Here is a 19,627-nt window from a genome sequence, read left to right as displayed (position 1 = left end):
ATAAACCAGCTCACATTTTAAGCTTCATTTTTATAAAAGGCACCTTCATATAGTCATCTATTCGATGGTAAAAAAAATCAATCAAACCATATATAGTTGTTTTGAAATTGAGTGGAAGTCCGATCGACTTACGTTGAAGAATCAACAGGTGAGTTATAGTTAGGGGTGAAATGGGACAGCATATAAAGCTAACTGGTTTCAAAAATACGTAGAGGCGCAGTAGTTCAGTGGACATATAAGGAAGCTCGCTTCGGCGCGGACTGCGAAGGATTAATATAGAGAAATTCCTATATCTATAGGTGTTTTCTTTTTTGGGCTAATGAAAGACATTTTATTGAAACCATATAGAGGTGGTGGAGACATATACTAATAAAACCTGAAAGTTTTCAACCATAATTCGGTACAATAACAAACATTGTAGCTTGTTCTCATCTAAAGTCTAAATAGTGTTGCAAATAATAAATTTTGGGATGACAACATTAAAAAAATTTGTGTAACGACCCGGCCGGTCGTTTTGAGAATTTGAGCCCCGATCCCCTAATATCGCATTTCCCATATTTGTTTCTGCTTTTGGGATTTGCCGGAGTGTTTGGTTATGGAATTCAGGGAGTTTTGGGATACTTAGCCCCTAGTTGTGAGTTTAACCCTTAGAGTTTGGACCGTAGTTGGAACTGTGTGAAGACGGATCCGAAAAAGAATTCCGTCGACTCCATTAACTCCGTTGAGTGATTTTGGGGTTAGGAGCGCGTCCGGAATGTGTTTTGGAGGTCTGTAGTAGATTTAGGCTTGAATTGGCGAAAGTTAATTTTTCGGCTATTTCGGCCGATAGTGAAAATTTTGATATCGAGCTCGGAATGGAATTCCGAAAGTGGCGTAAGTTCATAATGTCATTTGTGACCTGTGGGTAAAATTTAAGATCATTTGGACTAGAATTGATGTGGTTCGGCGTCGTTTGTAGAATTTGAAAAATTTTAAAGTCTTAAGCTTGAATCCGTGCTTAATTCATGATTTTGGTATTGTTAGACGTGGTTTAAAGGCTCGACTAAGTTCGTAGGGTATTTTAGGAGTGGTTGGTATATTTGGTTGAGATCTCGGGGGCCTCAGGTGTGTTTCGGATGCCTAACGGGAAGCAATTTGGACTGGGGAAAATTTGGTGCCTTTGCTGGTTCTGGTGTTTCGCACCTGCGGAAAATAGACCGCAGGTGCGTGAGCCGCACATGAGAATATGGAAGCGCAGATGCGAGAAGTTGAGAGTTGGCCTGGGGTCGCAGGTGCGAGGAAGTTCCGCATCTGCAATGCCCGCAAATGCGCAAGGTTGTTCGCAAATACGCAAGATGCGCAGAAGCGGAAGGGACGTCCGCAGGCGCGAGCGCGCAGGTGCGGCCCTTTCGTCGCAGGTGCAAAGGTAGAGGGGGCAAGTGAGTTGCGCACATGCGTACATTTTCCGCACAAGCGCACCCGTAGGTGCGAGCCCAGGTTCCACAGGTGTGGAAATACCTAGGTAGTGATTAAAACCGAAGGGCTTCGCGATTTTTGTCATTTTTGGCTTTGCAAACTCGGGTTAGGGCGAGTTTTGAGAGAATTATCGAGGCATTTCTTGAGGTAAGTTCCTTGTGCTTATTTATATTCAATAATCTTGCCTTGCCATGTATTTTTCCACCTAGTTAATGCGTATTTAAGGTGGAAATTAGAAGTTTTAATTGTGGATTGGAGGACTATTTAGTGTCGGATTTTAGTAAATTTGATATAGTTAGACTCGTGAGTGAATGAGCTTTCTAGTATCGTGAATTTTGTCGTGTTTCGAGACGTGGGCCCGGGGGCGGGTTTGATCCAATTTTGGATTTTGGCCTAATTTTATAGTTTTCTTGTGGGATTCATTCCATTAGCGCGTATTGATGGTATTGTACTGTTTTGAATAGATTCGGGCAATTTGGAGTCGGATACTCGTGGCAAGAACGTGATATCGAGTTGATTTGAGCGGTTCGAGGTAAGTGGCTTGCTTAACCTTGTGTTGGGGACTTCCCTTTTAGGATATCTTAATATTATTTGGTGTGTGGGCATCGTGTACGTGAGGTGACGAGTACGTACACGGGCTATTATTGCAAAAATCATGTTTAACCTTTTTAAATCATAAATTGCTTCTCTTATTAAGTTGTACTAATATTTTTAATTGTGTAGTTTAGACTAGAAAAATATGCTTACGTGTTTTAACTGCCTAATTGACATTCTGTGCGTCATGTTTAGCTAAGTCCTTTTTTGCCTTATTTGTGTCCAGTATAAACTGTATAACTCGATGTCATACCTGTCATTTTATCTTGCGTTGCATATTTACTTTGGGACTACAGACGTATTCTGGGAGATCCCCCAGCACTGCATATTTACTTTGGGACTATGGACGTATTCCGGGAGATCCCCCAGCACTGCATATTTATTTTGGGACTACAAACGTATTCTGGGAGATCCCCATGTACTGCATATTCATTTGAAACTACGGGACGGTATCCCGAGAGATTTCCCACTGTGTTTACCTTATTTTGAGCCGAGGGCTCCCTTAACTGTTAAATTTTCGAGAATTTCTTTAACTATGTTACCGTAAATTTTACTTATATCTTTTACTGTTTAATTTATTATATTTACTCCGGTAGGGCCTTGACCTGACCTCGTCACTACTCGACCGAGGTTAGGCTTGGCACTTACTGGGTACCATTATGGTGTACTCATGCCCTTCCTGCACATGTTTTCGTGTGAAGATCCAGGTACGAGCTACCAGCCTTGGGGTTAGTGTGTGCTGCTGATTCTAGGAGACTTCAAGGTACTTCTGCTTGCGTCCGCAGATCTTCGGAGTCCCCTTCTACTCCCTCGTCTAGAGACTTTCCTTATTATCTTCAGACTTTTGTATAGAGCTACATAGATTATAGCGGCTTGTGACTTAGTGATATTCCGGGTCTTGGGAAACTATTTTGTATATGCTGAGTGGTGCTACTCTTGGCTATTTATAATATGCTGTTTATCTTTAAAATATTGTGTTTTCTTTATATTTTTTGAAATATTAGGCCTACCTAGTCGTAAAGACTAGGTGTCATCACGACCATTTACGGAGGGATAATTTGGGTCGTAACAAGTTGGTATCAGAGCACTAGGTTCGTAGGAGTCGCGAGTCACAAGCCGGTTTATTAGAGTCTCGCGAATCGGTGCGGAGATGTCCGTACTTATCTTCGGGAGGCTATGTTACTGTTAAGAACAATCATATTTCTTTGATTTCCTTGTCGTGCGAGTTATTGACACCAAAACTATTCTAAGATTCTTTTCTATTCTTTCTCACAGATGGTGAGGACCCGCAATGAGAGGACCGACGATCAGGCACCCGAGCCCCCTGCCAGAGCCGCCAGAGGCTGGGGTCGGGGAAGAGGACGACCACGCGGTGCAGCCCGCACACCTGCGAGAGCTGCGTTAGAGGAACCCCCAGCAGCTCCAGCTGGAGGGCCAGCGCCGGAGATCCCTATTGCTACTCCAGCCCTCCAGGAGACTTTAGCTCAGTTCTTGAGCATGTTCAGCACTCTGGCTCAGGCTGGATTATTTCTGATAGCTCCCGCTATAACTCAGGCCAGGGAAGAGGTACAGACTCTCGCAGCCCGCACTCTTGAGCAGAGGTTCCAGGTTGATCAGGTCCCAGAGTATATTCCTATGCCCCTAGTGGCTCCGGTTCAGCATGACATCAGGGTAGCTGCTTCTGCTTGTTGTGGAAGTCAAAGAGAAGCAATACAACGATCTATTGTTGGTGCAGTTGAAAGAGGGGATTCATAAACATAAGATACTTCCGGTGATCCGTCCCATGTGTTAGATTTTAGCTCTGTCCAGTTGGACAAGGATTTGACTTACGATGAGGAATCAGTGGCCATTCTAGCCCGGCAGGTTCGACAGCTGAGGTATAAGAGTTATCCTTCAGTTCAAGTGCAGTGGAGAGGTCAGCCCATTTAGGCAGCTACTTGGGAGTCCGAGTCAGATATGCGGAGTAGATATCCACATCTTTTCACCAGCACATGTACTATTCTATGTCCGTTCGAGGACGAATGGTTGTTTTAGAGGTGGAGAATGTGATGACCCGATAGGTCATCTTATGTTTTAAAATCTAATTCTGTGATCTGAAGCCTTAAAAATCTCATTTTTACCCTCCTCATGTTGTGTGCACAGTCCGGGCGTAGCAGCACCTGAGGACCGTGCTTCAGACTTTGAGGGAGAAGATGTTATATGCAAAATTTTCTAAGTGTGAATTCTGACTTGATTCAGTGGCATTCTTGGGCACATAGTGTCTTGTGATGGGATCAAGGTAGATCCGAAGAAGGTGGAGGCAGTGCAGAGTTGGCCTAGACCGTCATCAGCTACGGAGATCCGCAATTTTCTTAGTTTAGCGGGATATTACCGTCGCTTTGTGGAGGGATTTTCATCCATTGCAGCACCTATGACCAGGTTGACCCAGAAGGGTGCTCCGTTCAGGTGGACCGAGGAGTGTGAGCAGAGCTTTCAGAAGCTCAAGACAGCTTTGACTACAACCCCAGTATTAGTATTACCTACAGGTTCGGGGTCCTACACTGTCTATTGTGATGCCTCGAGGATTGGACTTGGAGCAGTATTGATGCAGGATGGTAGGGTGATTGCCTACGTGTCTAGACAGTTGAAGGTGCATGAGAAGAATTATCCGTTTCATGATCTCGAGTTAGCAGTTATTGTTCACGCCCTGAAGATCTGGCGCCATTATTTGTACGGTGTTCCCTGTGAGATTTACACTGATCACCGGAGTTTGCAGTACTTATCCAGGCAGAAGGACTTTAATATGCGTCAGCGGAGGTGGTTGGAGCTACTTAAATACTATGATATCACTATATTATACCACCAGAGGAAGGCCAATGTAGTGGCCGACGCCTTGAGTGGCCTGGCAGAGAGTTTGGGGAGCTTGGCATATCTTCTAGCATCTGAGAGGCCCTTAGCCTTGGATGTTCTAGCCTTAGCCAGTAAGTTCGTGAGATTGGATATTTCAGAGCCTAGTCGGGTATTAGCTTGTGTGGTTGCTCGGTCTTCTCTTTATGACCGTATCAGGGAGTGCCAGTATGATGATCCTCATCTTCTAGTTGTTCAGGACAGGGTTCGGTGAGGTGATGCCAAAGATTTGACTATTGGTGATGACAGTGTGATGAGGATGCAGGGCCGGGTCTGTGTACCCAATGTAGATGGGCTTCAGGAGTTGATTCTTGAGGAGGCCCATAGCTCGCGGTACTCCATTCATCCGGGTGCCGCAAAGATGTACCAGGACTTGGAGAAGAATGAAAAAGGATATAGTTGGGTTTGTGGCCAAGTGTCTCAACTGTTAGCAGGTTAAATATGACCATCAGAGACTAGGTGGATTACTTCAGAGGTTAGAGATCCCATAATGGAAGGGGGAGCGGATCACCATGGACTTTGTGGTTGGACTTCCTCAGACTTTGAGAAAGTTTGATGCTATTTAGGTGATCGTGGATCAGCTGACCAAGTCAGCCCATTTCATTCCAGTGTTGACTACATACTCTTCAGAGAGATTGGCTGAGATTTATATCTGAGAAATTATCCGCCTTCATGGTATTCTAGTATCCATCATTTCAGACAGAGGTACACAGTTCACATCCCGATTTTGGAGAGCCGTACAGCAGGAGTTGGGTACTAGGGTGGAGCTGAGCACGGCCTTTCACCCTCAGACGGATAGGCAGTCCGAGCGCACGATTCAGATTCTTGAGGATATGCTCCGGGCTTGTGTGATGGAGTTCGGAGGGTTATGGGACCAATACTTTCCACTTGCAGAGTTCGCTTACAACAACAGTTATCAGTCCAACATTCAGATGGCACCGTATGAGGCTTTGTATGGTAGGCGGTGCCGGTCCCCTGTGGGATGGTTTGAGCTGGGCGAGGCCCGATTTTTGGGTACAGACTTGGTCCAGGATGCCCTGGATAAGGTGAAGGTGATTCAGGAGAGACTTCGCACAGCCTAGTCCAGGCAGAAGAGTCATGTAGACCGTAAGGTTCGTGATTTGGCATTTATGGTTGGTGAGCGGGTCTTGCTTCGGGTATCGCCTATGAAGGGCGTCATGAGGTTCGGGAAGAAGGGCAAGCTGAGCTCGAGGTTCATTGGTCCTTTTGAGATATTACGGCGAGTTAGGGAGGTTGCTTATGAACTTGCCTTGCCTCCCAGCCTAGCAGGAGTTCACCCGGTATTCAACGTGTCTATGCTCCGGAAGTATCACGGTGATCCGACTCATGTATTGGATTTCAGCTCAGTCCAGTTGGACAAAGATCTATCTTATGTTGAGAAGCCAGTAGCCATTTTGGACAGGCAGGTCAGAAAGCTCAGGTCAAAGAATATTGCTTCAGTAAAGGTCCAGTGGAGGGGTCAGCCGATCGAGGAGGCGACTTGGGAGACCGAGCAGGATATGCGCAGCCAGTACCCTCATCTTTTCACAGTTTCAGGTATGTCTTTATACTCGTTCGAGGACGAACGATTTTTTTAAGAAGGGGCGGATGTAACGACCCGGCCGGTCATTTTGAGAATTTGAGCCCTCGATCCCCTAATATCTGCTTTCCCCATATTTGTTTCTGCTTTTGGGATTTGCCGAAGTGTTTGGTTATGGAATTCGGGGAGTTTTGGGACACTTAGCCCCTAGTTGTGAGTTTAAGCCTTAGAGTTTGGATCGTAGTCGGAACTGTGTAAAGACGGATCTAGAATGGAATTCCGTTGAATCTGTTAGCTCCGTTGAGTTATTTTGGGGTTAGGAGCGCGTCCGGAATGTGTTTTGGAGGTCTGTAGTAGATTTAGGCTTGAATTGGCGAATGTTAGTTTTTCGGTGATTTCGGCTGATAGTGAAAATTTTGATATCGAGCTCGGAATGGAATTCCGAAAGTGGCTGTAGGTTCGTAGTATTATTTGTGACATGTGGGTAAAATTTGAGGTCATTCGGACTAGAATTGATGTGGTTCGGCGTCGTTTGTAGAATTTGGAAAATTTAAAATTCTTAGGCTTGAATCCGTGCTTAATTCATGATTTTGGTGTTGTTCGACGTGGTTTAAAGGCTCGACTAAGTTCGTAGGATATTTTAGGAGTGGTTGATATGTTTGGTTGAGGTCTCGGGGGCCTCGGGTGTGTTTCGGATGCCTAACGGGAAGAAATTTGGACTTAGGAAAATCCGGTGCCTTTGCTGGTTCTGGTATTTCGCACCTGCGGAAAATAGATCGCAGGTGCGTGAGCCGCACATGCGAAGATGGAAGCGCAGATGCGAGAAGTCGAGAGTTGGCCTGGGGTCGCAGGTGCGAGGACATTCCGCATCTGCGATGCCCGTAAATGCACAAGGCTGTTCGCAAATGCGCTAGATACGCAGAAGCAGAAGGGACGTCCGCAGGCGCGAGTGCGCAGGTGCGGCCCTTTCGTCGCAGGTGCGAAGGTAGAGGGGGCAAGTGAGTTGTGCATATGTGCACGTTTTCCGCACAAGCGCACCCGTAGGTGTGGAAATACCTGGGCAGTGATTAAAACCGCAGGGCTTCACGATTTTTATCATTTTTGGCTTTGCAAACTCGGGTTAGGGAGATTTTTGAGAGCATTTTTGAGGCATTTCTTGAGGTAAGTTCCTTGTGCTTATTTTTGGTCAATAATTTTGCCTTGCCATGTATTTTCCCACCTAGTTAATGTGTATTTAAGGTGAAAATTAGAAGTTTGAATTGTGGATTGGAGAACCATTTGGTGTCGAATTTTAGTAAATTTGATATTGTTAGACTCGTGAATGAATGAGCTTTCTAATTTCGTGAATTTTGTCGGGTTTCGAGACGTGGGCCCGGGGGTCGGGTTTGAGCCAATTTTGGGTTTTGGCCTAATTTTATAGTTTTCTTGTGGGATTCATTCCATTAGCGCGTATTGATGGTATTGTACTATTTTGAATAGATTCGGGCCATTTGGAGTCGGATACTCATGGCAAGAACGTGATATCGAGTTGATTTGAGCGGTTCGAGGTAAGTGGCTTGCCTAACCTTGTGTTTGGGACTTCCCCCTTAGGATATCTTGATATTATTTGGTGTGTGGGCGTCGTGTACGTGAGGTGACATGTACGTACACGGGCTATTATTGAAAAAATCATGTTTAACCTTTTTAAATCATAAATTGCTTCTCTTATTAAGTTGTACTAATATGTTTAATTGTGTAGTTTAGACTAGAAAAGCATGCTTACGTGTTTTAACTGCCTAATTGACATTCTGTGCGTCATGTTTAGCTAAGTCCTTATTTGCCTTATTTGTGTCCAGTATAAACTGTATAACTCGATGTCATACCTGTCATTTCATCTTGCATTGCATATTTACTTTGGGACTACGGATATATTTCGGGAGATCCCCCAGCACTGCATATTTACTTTGGGACTACGGACGTATTTCGGGAAATCCCCCAGTACTGTATATTTACTTTGGGAGTACGGACGTATTCCGGGAGATCCCCCAGCACTGTATATTTACTTTGGGACTACAGACGTATTCCGGAAGATCCCCCAGCACAGCATATTTACTTTGGGACTACGGACATATTCCGAGAGATCCCCCTGTACTGCATATTCATTTGAAACTACGGGACGGTATCCCGAGAGATTTTCTACTGTGTTTACCTTGTTTTGAGCCGAGGGCTCCCTTAACTGTTAAATTTTTGAGAATTTCCTTAACTATGTTACCGTAAATTTCACTTATATCTTTTACTATTTAATTTATTATATTTACTCCGGTAAGGCCTTGACCTGACCTCGTCACTATTCGACCGAGGTTAGGCTTGGCACTTACTGGGTACCATTATGGTGTACTCATGCCCTTCTTGCACATGTTTTCGTGTGCAGATCCAGGTACGAGCTACCAGCCTTGGGGTTAGTGCGTGCTGCTGATTCTAAGAGACTTCAAGGTACTTCTGCTTGCGTCCGCAGATCTTCGGAGTCCCCTTCTACTCCCTCGTCTGGAGACTTTCCTTATTATCTTCAGACTTTTGTAAAGAGCTACATAAATTATAGCAGCTTGTGACTTAGTGATATTCCGGGTCTTGGGAAACTATTTTGTATATGTCGCGTGGTGCTACTCTTGGCTATTTATAATATGCTGTTTATCTTTAAAATATTGTATTTTCTTTATATTTTTCGAAATATTAGGCTTACCTAGTCGTAAAGACTAGGTGCCATCACGACCACTTACGGAGGGATTCTTGATGTGGAACACATAAAAGATAAACCGGACGTTTAAAACATAAATGCCTACAAAGTTTGTTAAGACTTAAGAGTGAGGCATTTATGTTTAGACTTTAGAGCTTATAACTAGCACATGGTAATGGCACACTAAGTTCTTTGGTTTTTTCTGTATATGTTCTTCTTTCATTTACTTTTTCTCGTTCTTTTTCCCCCCTTTTCAAGCCCTCTTAGAAGGGCAAATAACCAGTCCCAAGTTTGTACTTTACATCTGGATTCTTGTCCATCACATCTGGAATTGTTAGAGTATTAAAATTAATATATAGATGCGGCCAGCGGTTGCAAAATGGTTAAAAGAAAATATTTAACCATCCATATTATCTACTAAAAAATAGGTTGGGCAATAAATTATTTAAAAACGGGTCAAATATGGATAAAAACTATATTATCCATTTTCTAAATGGATAACCACTAGATAGCTAATGGGTTTAACTTTTACATTTGTAAAACCTCAAATTGGAGGTTCCTCAAGTTTGGGAGATTAGGAATTCTCCCAAAAGTGATCATATTCAAAAAGTCATAAATAATATGGTTAATTACCCATATTATCCGCCGGTTAATAACCCGTTCTTTATCAGTATTAAATATGGTTCGGATTGGATAATTTATCCATTTTCTATTACCCACTTTCGACCCGTCCGTCAAGCCAAGCCCTGACCCGCTTAAATGGAATTCATATCTCCTTCGTCTGGTCGAGAAGGAAGGGGAACCAGATTATTTGCGGGATCTATCGAGTGGAAAACTGGGATGTCGATACACCGAAGAGCTACCAAATTCAATCCGACCCGCCCGTTTGCCACACGTAGAGGCAGCACTGTATACTCCTAATATAGGCAGACATTTAAGACAGACACAAAAGTAGGTTAGCTTTACGAAGATACCGCTGCTTGAACTGAATCAGGATTTGGGACTTTTAAGCTGTAACCTTTTGCCCTAAAAGATTTTGTTTGGAGCTATACACTTATATTATAAAAGATTTTAGTACTGTGATTAAGTCAGTCAAAGGATAATTACAAGTAATCGTTTAGACTTTTATATATATATATATATATATATATAAAAGAAGAATCTTGTTGTATTTAAATGCTATAGAAATTGAGGGCAGAATACATTGTTATCTATATCCTTATACCTTTAAGAGGAATCTTGTTGTATTTAAATGATATAGAAATTGAGGGCAGAATACATCGTTATCTATATCCTTATACCTTTAAGAAGAATCTTGTTGTATTTAAATGATATAGAAATTGAGGGCAGAATACATCGTTATCTCTAAACTTGACATGGTTTATTCAGTGCACCTAATATTGGACGAGTTATAACATAACCGACTTATATTAATTCGACCTATTTTAACCCGTCAAATGTAAGTTAACTTACTCGTTTGATATATAACCCTACTTGCTTGCAATTTTGCCTTTTGGAGCTTCACCAATAAGGTGGTAAAGTAACAGCCAAATCAGGTAGGACGTTGAAAGTAGAGGCGGAGCTAGTATAGAATTATGGGTTCGGTCGAACATAGTAACTTTGATCTAAACTCTGTATTTGTCTTCAAAAAAAAATTATTGAATACGTATAAACTATAGTAATTTAGAACCTAGTAACATAAACTAACTATAATGCCAAACTCACAAGTTTCAAATCATGGCTCCGTCTCTGATCGAAAGGATCTGAATGGAAAATTTTAGTTTACTCTTTTTTCTGGTGGAAGCTACCCGATCACTCGATTAGGAAGAAGTTTCTCAAGTTAGGAGTCCTCCCAAAGACACACAAATAAAGTTATATTATATCTAGACGAGATATATTTTATTTATATGGTGGATCGTTAATTTGACTTGTATGCCTCATCAATACATAGAGAAAAACGTCGGACTAATTAGCATATTCTTCAGCAAATACTTGTTCACACCAGTCACCTAACTTGTTAACCATAATAATTCTTTATTTAAGTGGAAATTAACCCAACCCATCAATTTATCTATTTCTTGGCTCATATCAATGTGAAACATGAACACCCCCCAACTATCAGAAAGCTTTAGACTTTATTTGTTTATGTCTTTATCTTGTAAATAAAAGTTATACTTTTTGTGAATAGTGAAAGGTAATAAGTAGAAGTGGAGTGGGATAGAAATAATACTTTACATCATTATGGGGAACGGTGGAGTTACAACATTCTCTCTTTTTTTAGAATTTTATATTTGAAATTTACGGATCCACTAATTCAGATTCACGCCGAATAAGTCCTATTAAAGGAAAAGTTCCGAAGTTTCTTTAATTTATAGGATCTTTACACAAATAGTCGACTATATCCATTGTTTACTTTTTCTAATCATATACGATTATACATATACCATACATAAATTATACATATATATTATATTTTTACCAGCTATTTTTAGTTTAAACGATTAGGCGAGCGACTATTTGGGTTAAATCTTCTTAATTTATTTACAAAACTTGAACCAAGAGAGATCTATAAACCTTTTGATTTTCCTATAGACGTTGTTGGTCCTATAATATTTGAGATCCTAAAATATATATGTTCTGTTTCGTAAGTCAATCTTTATATAGTAAGAAAAATCATGCTATCTTGTCCTTCTAGAGAATCTTCACTTTTTTGACCCCAACAATTAATTTAAAAAATGAAAAGATAGAGTGAACTTCGACCTACTGCATAAGTGGATATGTCAAACACTCAGCCAAAAATTAGCATCTATAAAATGCAGCAAATTAATTTGCTATCATCAATCTCATTCTAAAGTCTTGTTTATACTTCAATATTCTTCTTAAGATGGCCTTTTATTCGCGATTTTATTATATTTTCTACTTGTCTCTGTTAATGTTTTTACTAATTAGACTCTCTTCGGCACAGTTGTCTTCGGACTACTATGAGAAATCTTGTCCAAAAGCTATTTATACAATTAAAGACGCAGTGACAAATGCTGTGGCGAAAGAGCATCGCATGGGGGCCTCTTTGCTCCGTCTTCATTTCCACGATTGCTTTGTTAATGCATGTTTCTATCTAATACTTTATCTTTTGGTTTGCTTTTTATATGTTTTGTGCATGCGCGGATTATTGTGACATAGTTTTGTTTTTCACACTCAATTTATTATATATAAATTAAACTAGTGCGTGCAGGCGATACAACTAGTTGAATCAGAATTCACGAATTATTTTAGAATATAAAAATGCCGAAAACGAAACGTCTTTGCTCTTGAATAGAGTTGGTTTGCTGATAAAAAAATTCCGTTAAACTCGGCCCAATTTATGTGTGAATTGCATTTTTCCATTATATTCTATAGTTAAATTATAGGAAAAGAAGGAATTACCAAGGGCTGTCACATGAACAAAAAATTAGCATTTGAGACTAATGCCCTGGATGTATACGTAGTACGAACTAGTTTCTATCTTGCCCAAGTAGGATTATTGTTTCATATGTTATTTATTTATTTATTTGTTTTGAAATAAATATTGGGGTCATTTGATTCTTATCATACCACATTCTTGTTTAACCAAAAAAAAAAGGTCTTTGAGGGAGTTTGGACATAAGAATTATAAAATTTCGAAAAAAGTAAAAATAGTATTTGAAAATTAGAGTTGTGTTTGGACATGAATATAATTTTGGGATGTTTTTAAATTTTTGTGAGTGATCTGTAGTGAACATTTTGAAAATTAGCTTTTTGGAATTTTTCAGATTTTCAAAAAATTCCGAAATTTATTTTTCAATAAAAATCGAAAATTTCATGGCCAAACACTAATTTCGAAAAAAAGTCAAAAGGAAAAAAAGAATCTTTTTTCATGGCCAAATGGGCCTTTATGTAAAAGTAAAGCTGGGCTGTTGCAACGATATTTTCCTTTTATACAAACTATCACTGTTAATATTTATATTACACGGAAAATATCTACTTAATTACTTTTGATTGAATATTTTCCAAGTAATAGGGTTAAGAATTAAAAAGTACTAATATCTATTTTTTACAGGGATGTGATGGATCCGTATTACTAGATGATACTTCAGATTTCACTGGAGAGAAGACAGCAAAACCAAATTCAAATTCACTAAGAGGTTTTGATTTGATTGATACAATCAAGTCTCAAGTAGAGAAATTATGTCCTGGAATTGTTTCTTGTGCAGATATTATAGCTATTGCAGCACGAGACTCTGTTGCAATAGTAACTACTTTAATCTCTATCTTCCCTCTCCTAACTTAAACAAGTTTATAATTTCTTCTATTCAATTTCAAAATCCACAAGTTTATGATTTCTTCTATCCAAGGATTTGGGACCGTATATAATCAGTATATAATCTACGTAAATCAGCTAGAAGAAATTTAAGGTGAATCCGACTGGCTATTTATGTAAAGTTCCCTATATTTATGGATATTTTTTACTTTTAGCCCACGCCAGAAACTATTTACATTTGGTAGTCGAAAAAAGTGTATGAAATTTGTATAATTTTTGTATATAGCATACAAAATGTATATATATTAAAAAAAATTATTTTTTTTGTTATTATTTTGAGAACGACTATACAATATTATTTTCCGTATATTTATAGCTCAATGAAGTTCCTTTGGGCTTGGTGCAGCTAGGTGGGCCTTCGTGGACTGTCCAATTAGGTAGAAGAGATTCTACAACAGCAAGTTTAAGTTCAGCAAATAGTGATATCCCTTCTCCTTTGATGGATCTTACTGATCTTATTACCAATTTTGCCAATAAAGGCTTCACTGCTAAAGAAATGGTTGCCCTTGCAGGTAATTAACAATTCTTTTATTTTTCCAGTTTAAAGAAAATTTTATTATCGCCTTAGAAATAATTTGGAATGCGTACTTGGGCTCGAATAGAACAGAATATAAGCTAGCTTAAGCATTTTTTCGCTTATTTACTTGTTTGGTAAATACCAAACTTATAAACCAAGTACTCTAATGATTTTTCACTTATAAACACTTTTACTTCGATCAAGAATTATATTATTATGTTTCTAATATCTTTTATAATTTTTTAAATTCACTCTCCATTCTACTTATGTCGTTCTTCTTTATCCTTATAAAAACAATTTTTTTATTAGTTTAAATAATTTTTAAGAAATCTTGATCATTCTAAGAGAAAAATATTTATCAGCATATTTTTACCAAACGTAACTGCTTATTTTATATAGTTAGGGGTCGTTTGGTTGGGAAACAGTTATTCAATGATTAATTATACCGGGACTAGTTATATCACCATCCCATAGAGATAAAACAATACTACAATCCCGGAATTAGTTATACAACGATTTTATCTCAATCAAATATGGGTTAAATTCATCTCAAATAAAATCCGGGATTAATTATCCCTTATCTCTCATATCAAACGAGACCTTAGCTTCAGCACTATGCTCGTGAACTATTTTTAATCAACTAATTAAGCCAAACATACTCTAAATACAAAAATTCACATATTCGAATCCCCAACTATTTCAGAGATGAAGTATAGTTGATTGATTTATTGATTAATCTCGAAATATTTTCCAGGTGCTCACACCATAGGTCAAGCACAATGTACAACATTTAGGGAACGTGTGTACAACGAAACAACCATCGATTCATCGTTGGCTACATCGTTGAAATCAAACTGTCCGAGTACAGGTGGAGATGACAGCCTTTCTGCACTTGATGCAGCTACCCCTGCAATATTTGATAACCATTATTTCAACAACTTAAAGAAAAATAAAGGGATTCTTCACTCAGACCAACAACTATTTAGTGGTGGTTCTACGGATTCTCAGGTTACTACTTACGGTACTCGTCCTATAACATTTGCTGCAGATTTTGCAAAGGCTATTGTCAAAATGGGAAACTTAAGCCCGCTTACTGGAACCAATGGCCAGATTCGTACCAATTGCAGGAAAATCAACTAATTATTTTGCACAAACTTATGGGTTCGGTAAAACCTAGTAATTATATTAAGTTTTACTTAATATGTATGAATAATTTATCTTGAATCATCTCTATCTTTTATAGAATTCAAAATCCATAAACTCAAAATTCTAACTCCGCCTCTTATTCAGCATGCACTTAGTTAAATTGTAGTAGTAGTAGTAATTATGCATGTTCCTATGAATGAACTCAAGTTTGTATAGTGTTTGTATTTTCTTTTAAGAACAACTGTTTGCGAGAATAAATAATTTACACTTGTGTTGAAAATAGTACTTCCATTATTGGCCATCACTTTTTGTTTCCTCGAATTAAAATTCTAAAGTTGACTGAAAAATATTGTTCAAGGGGCTACCAGAGCGTATTATTTTTCGACTATTAAAAGTTTAAGGGGGAAAGTGGAATATACTCTTCAAAAATATATCCTCCATTTCTTTTCAGCAGCTGATAAGCTTCTAATTGATGCTTTTAAAATTTGTTTATGTCACAAACTAATAAAAAATCAGATTAGTTTTCAGTTGACAACCAATATCTTGAGATTGAAGAACTATAAGAATAATCTTGACAAAGAAAGGAAAAATAAAATAAAGATGACTCGACCCCTGATTTAGCACATATAATTAATAATATCTCCGTCTAAGCTGATCTTATGCCATTCATCTAAGTTGACTCGCAATATGAAATTATTTTAAAACATGGCCATATTATAAAAGCTGCCTACTTTCCAAGACAAAATGCAAATCTTACTTAATGACTGCATTGAAACTAATTAATGACCCATGTGATGACTTGATAATATGAACAGTGTCGGCCTAATTTTACATTAAATAGCCGTCCATCTAATTTCTTAAACTAAAAATAACCGACGAGTATATATAATAGAATTTATGTATAATCTATGTATACCGGCTAGAAAAAGTAAACATTGAATCTGACCGATTATTTTTGTAAACATATATACTAAGATCATTCTCAAAAATGGATTTTTACCTTCCTATACATTATTTGAAACCTTATTACCCTTCCTACTCAAGTTTCTATTTAATTACATGGTCATATACAATTTACCAATTATATACAAATAAGTTTTATATGGGTATCCCTTTATATTAGGAATTGAATAAGGAATATCAGTTATTTCCTTATCACTTAATACTTACCTCTCTCTCTCTCTCTGTCTCTCTCTCTCTCTCTCTCTCTCTCTCTCTCTCTCTCTCTCTCTCTCTCTCTCTCTCTCTCTCTCTCTCTCTCTCTCTCTCTCTCTCTCTCTCTCTCTCTACTCTCCTTCTCTGTTTTTTCCAATTTTTCTTTATTTGATGTTCTATGTTTTTAATGCTTTCTTGTTGTAAAGAGTTTTAATAGAATTCATCAATGGATTTCAATCGTTTTAACTTAGCAATTTCCTTTCATGTTGCACAATTAGTGTTCAAATTGAAATTATCAATTAATAAATTTTGAAGGTGATTAACTCTCCACCATTGACAACCATTAAAAAGCTTTGAAGCTTTGAAATTGAATTTGAATTTTCAAAAACTATTATTTGTTTGGATTGGGTGTTGTTGCAAACAATTGAGAATATTGTTTGGAGTTTATATCTCAATTTTGAGGATATTTTGGTGAAGATTATACTTGATTTTGGCTGAATTTCAGATTGAAACTTGAAGAAGAAGAAGAAGAAGAAGAAGAAGAAGAAGAAGAAGAAGAAGAAGAAGAAGAAGAAGAAAAAGAAGAAGAAGAAGAACACATGTCATACAATATACTTACGAAATTGTAGTAAAGTTGTATTATAATTGTATGTAAATTGTATTCTATTGTAGTTATATATATTTTTTATTTGAATGTTGTATGAAAGTTAAAAAATAGTTATATAATGTATGAATCGTTGTATAAAATTTGTATTTAAGTTATCAATACTATCTTTTTACATAAAGTTGTTGATATGTATCAAAATTATATTAAGAGAGTAAGTTTTGATTGGAATTTTAGAGAGGAAGAAGCACACACCACATACAAAATATACAAAAGACATATTGGATAAAATTTGTATAAAAATTGTATTTAACTTGTATGATATTGTAGTTGTATTTAACTGGGTATAAGTAATATATGAAAGTTATAGATAAGTTATATAATGTATAATTAGTTGTATGAAATTTATTTTTACTATGTATGTTGTTGTAGATATTCAAATTTGCATTAAATTTGTACGAAATTTATTTTTAATTTGTATGTTGATGTACCATACATTGTTCTTTTTCTCAATTGATTTATTAAAGAAAGAAAAATAGAGAATGAATTCCAAATCGACTCATGTGCGCTGATTCATATTTGTTTGAACAGAAAAATTTGAATCTGGTGTCTCCCCTACTGGATGATTCATGACACCCCTCTAATCTAATGCGTAGTGTTTGGTCACCTACTTAACATTTTGATGAACCCTTAGGCCCTCAATATACTTGTCCGGGTGACATAAACCCTAGCTAGCTAATTGAGGCCCTCGTGTGTATATATATGGTCAGATGAGAACACGCTCGTTAGCGATGTGAAAGCACCTAATGTGTTTGAGAGAGCGAAGGAGGAAATCGAGGCTCTTGTTCAGGCATTGCATCCTAAAAACACTACTAGAAATTCGCTAAAAATCGATCAAAAAAACCGACCAAAGTTTTTCGGTTATGGCCAATTACCGACCAAAACGCGACCATTAGGGTGTGGACGATGTTTTGATGGTCGGAATGGCTTACCAACCAAAGTTGGTCAGAAATTACCGACCAACTTTGGTCGGTAGCTTAAAACGACCATCTCACAAGTTTAAGTACATACCGACCAACTTTGGTCGGAATTATATTTTATTAATTTAATTTTACCAACCAAAGTTGGTCGGTTTAACTAAATTATATTTTTTATTAATTATTAAAATTTAAAAAAACTGACCAACTTTGGTCGGCAATTGAAAATATATATTTTTTTAAAATAATTAAAATTAAGCATTACCGACCAACTATGGTCGGTAACCTCAACAGTGCAGGCAAAATACTGACCAAAGTTGGTCGATAATGTTGAATTCTGGGAATTCAATGTTCATTAACCGACCAACTTTGGTCGGTATTTTGGAATAATTTTTTTTTTATTAAAAACCGACCAACTTTGGTCGTTTTTTCTGGGTTTAATTTTGGCATAAAATGCCTGTTTTGACAGCTACACCACCTGCCAGCATACCAATGCACCTAATAACAACAACAACAACACAACAATAATAACAACAACGACAACAACAACACAACAACAACAACAACAACAACACAACAACAACCAAAACATTCAATAAATACTTTAAAACTAACAAATTAAAGTTCAATTGAACATAAAAATTCAAAATCAAGTTAAAACTAATTACAATTAGTTCAAAACTGGTTCTATTTGTCTAGTTCAAAGTATATAAAAGTCAAGGGGTATTTTCTACAACAACATCATCACCGTCTGATGAACTTTTATTTATAAGACGGTATAGAGAATGGTCTTGTGGAGGACGGGAAGAACGATCACGGGGAGGACGGGAGGAACGATCACGAGCAGGACGGGAGGAACGATCACGTGGAGGTCGGCCCTCTGGAGATGACTCACGAGATCGGGGCAACGGAAAAGCTCCACTAGATAGGAGAGTTCTGATCTGAGCTTGCATGCCAAGGAATTGAGCATCTCTAAGCCTTTCTCTTTCCTTGGCCGCTTCTAGCTCGGATGTGAGCTTTGTCACTGTCTCCCGCATAGCGGAAAGGCTCTCCCTATTAAGTTGCTCGCCTTGCGAGGAAGTCCCTATTCTTCGCATTCCACACTTGTAGCGATGGAAGTTTTTAGTAGGAAGCCCGTATACCTTCCCCCATTTTGGACCGCCAACAGACTCCAACCATATTCTTTTAGCATCCTCGCCCGAAGGTTGGGTTGGCTCACCCGATTCACCAGCTGGATGACTACGGATGAATTCTTCCACGTTACTTTGGTAGCGACCCTATATTATTTTAAATTAAATCAGTATTTCAAAATTTTTATAAAAGTAAATTATAATACTTAAAGAAATATGAAAGCTTACATATGCAGTCGAAGCCCGGTCCTCGACCCACCTATCTTGATCCCCCTCTTTCTTCTTCTTCACAATATGCGTGTAACGACCCGGCCGGTCGTTTTGAGAGTAATAGTCCCGATACCCTATTAACTGCTTTCCCCAAATCTTTTTTTCTATTATGACTTGCCGGGATGATTGGTTTTGAGTTTCGGAGTGTTTTGAGACACTTAGTCCCTAAATAAGAGCTTAAACCCTAGGATTTGGACTGTAGTCAGAACTATATAAAGACGACTCCGGAATAGAATTCTGTCAGTTCCGTTAGCTCCGTTAGGTAATTTTGGATTTAGGAGCGTATCCGGATTGTGGTTTGGAG

At 38.3% G+C, this 19,627-nt stretch overlaps 1 protein-coding gene across 1 annotated transcript; it reads left to right on the top strand.

Moving 5' to 3' along the window:
* Nucleotides 1-12,021: 12,021 nt before the first annotated feature.
* Nucleotides 12,022-15,467, top strand: LOC107766775 (cationic peroxidase 1). Its single transcript, XM_016585622.2, has 4 exons — nucleotides 12,022-12,291; nucleotides 13,264-13,455; nucleotides 13,871-14,036; nucleotides 14,796-15,467. The coding sequence occupies exons 1-4, from the start codon at nucleotides 12,073-12,075 to the stop codon at nucleotides 15,179-15,181; spliced, it is 963 nt and encodes a 320-aa protein (XP_016441108.1). The 5' UTR covers nucleotides 12,022-12,072; the 3' UTR covers nucleotides 15,182-15,467.
* Nucleotides 15,468-19,627: the final 4,160 nt, after the last annotated feature.

The sequence above is a fragment of the Nicotiana tabacum genome, chromosome 22 (assembly GCF_000715075.1).
Source record: "Nicotiana tabacum cultivar K326 chromosome 22, ASM71507v2, whole genome shotgun sequence".
Classification (NCBI taxonomy): Eukaryota; Viridiplantae; Streptophyta; class Magnoliopsida; order Solanales; family Solanaceae; genus Nicotiana; species Nicotiana tabacum.
This window is presented reverse-complemented; position numbering and strand designations above follow the sequence as displayed.

Bases quoted from the DNA above. Each gene is read 5' to 3' on its own strand.
- LOC107766775 (XM_016585622.2), top strand. From the start codon at position 12,073: ATGGCCTTTTATTCGCGATTTTATTATATTTTCTACTTGTCTCTGTTA. The intron at 12,292-13,263 runs GCATGTTTCTAT...TATTTTTTACAG, and splicing joins TCCACGATTGCTTTGTTAAT to GGATGTGATGGATCCGTATT. The intron at 13,456-13,870 runs GTAACTACTTTA...GGCTTGGTGCAG, and splicing joins CACGAGACTCTGTTGCAATA to CTAGGTGGGCCTTCGTGGAC.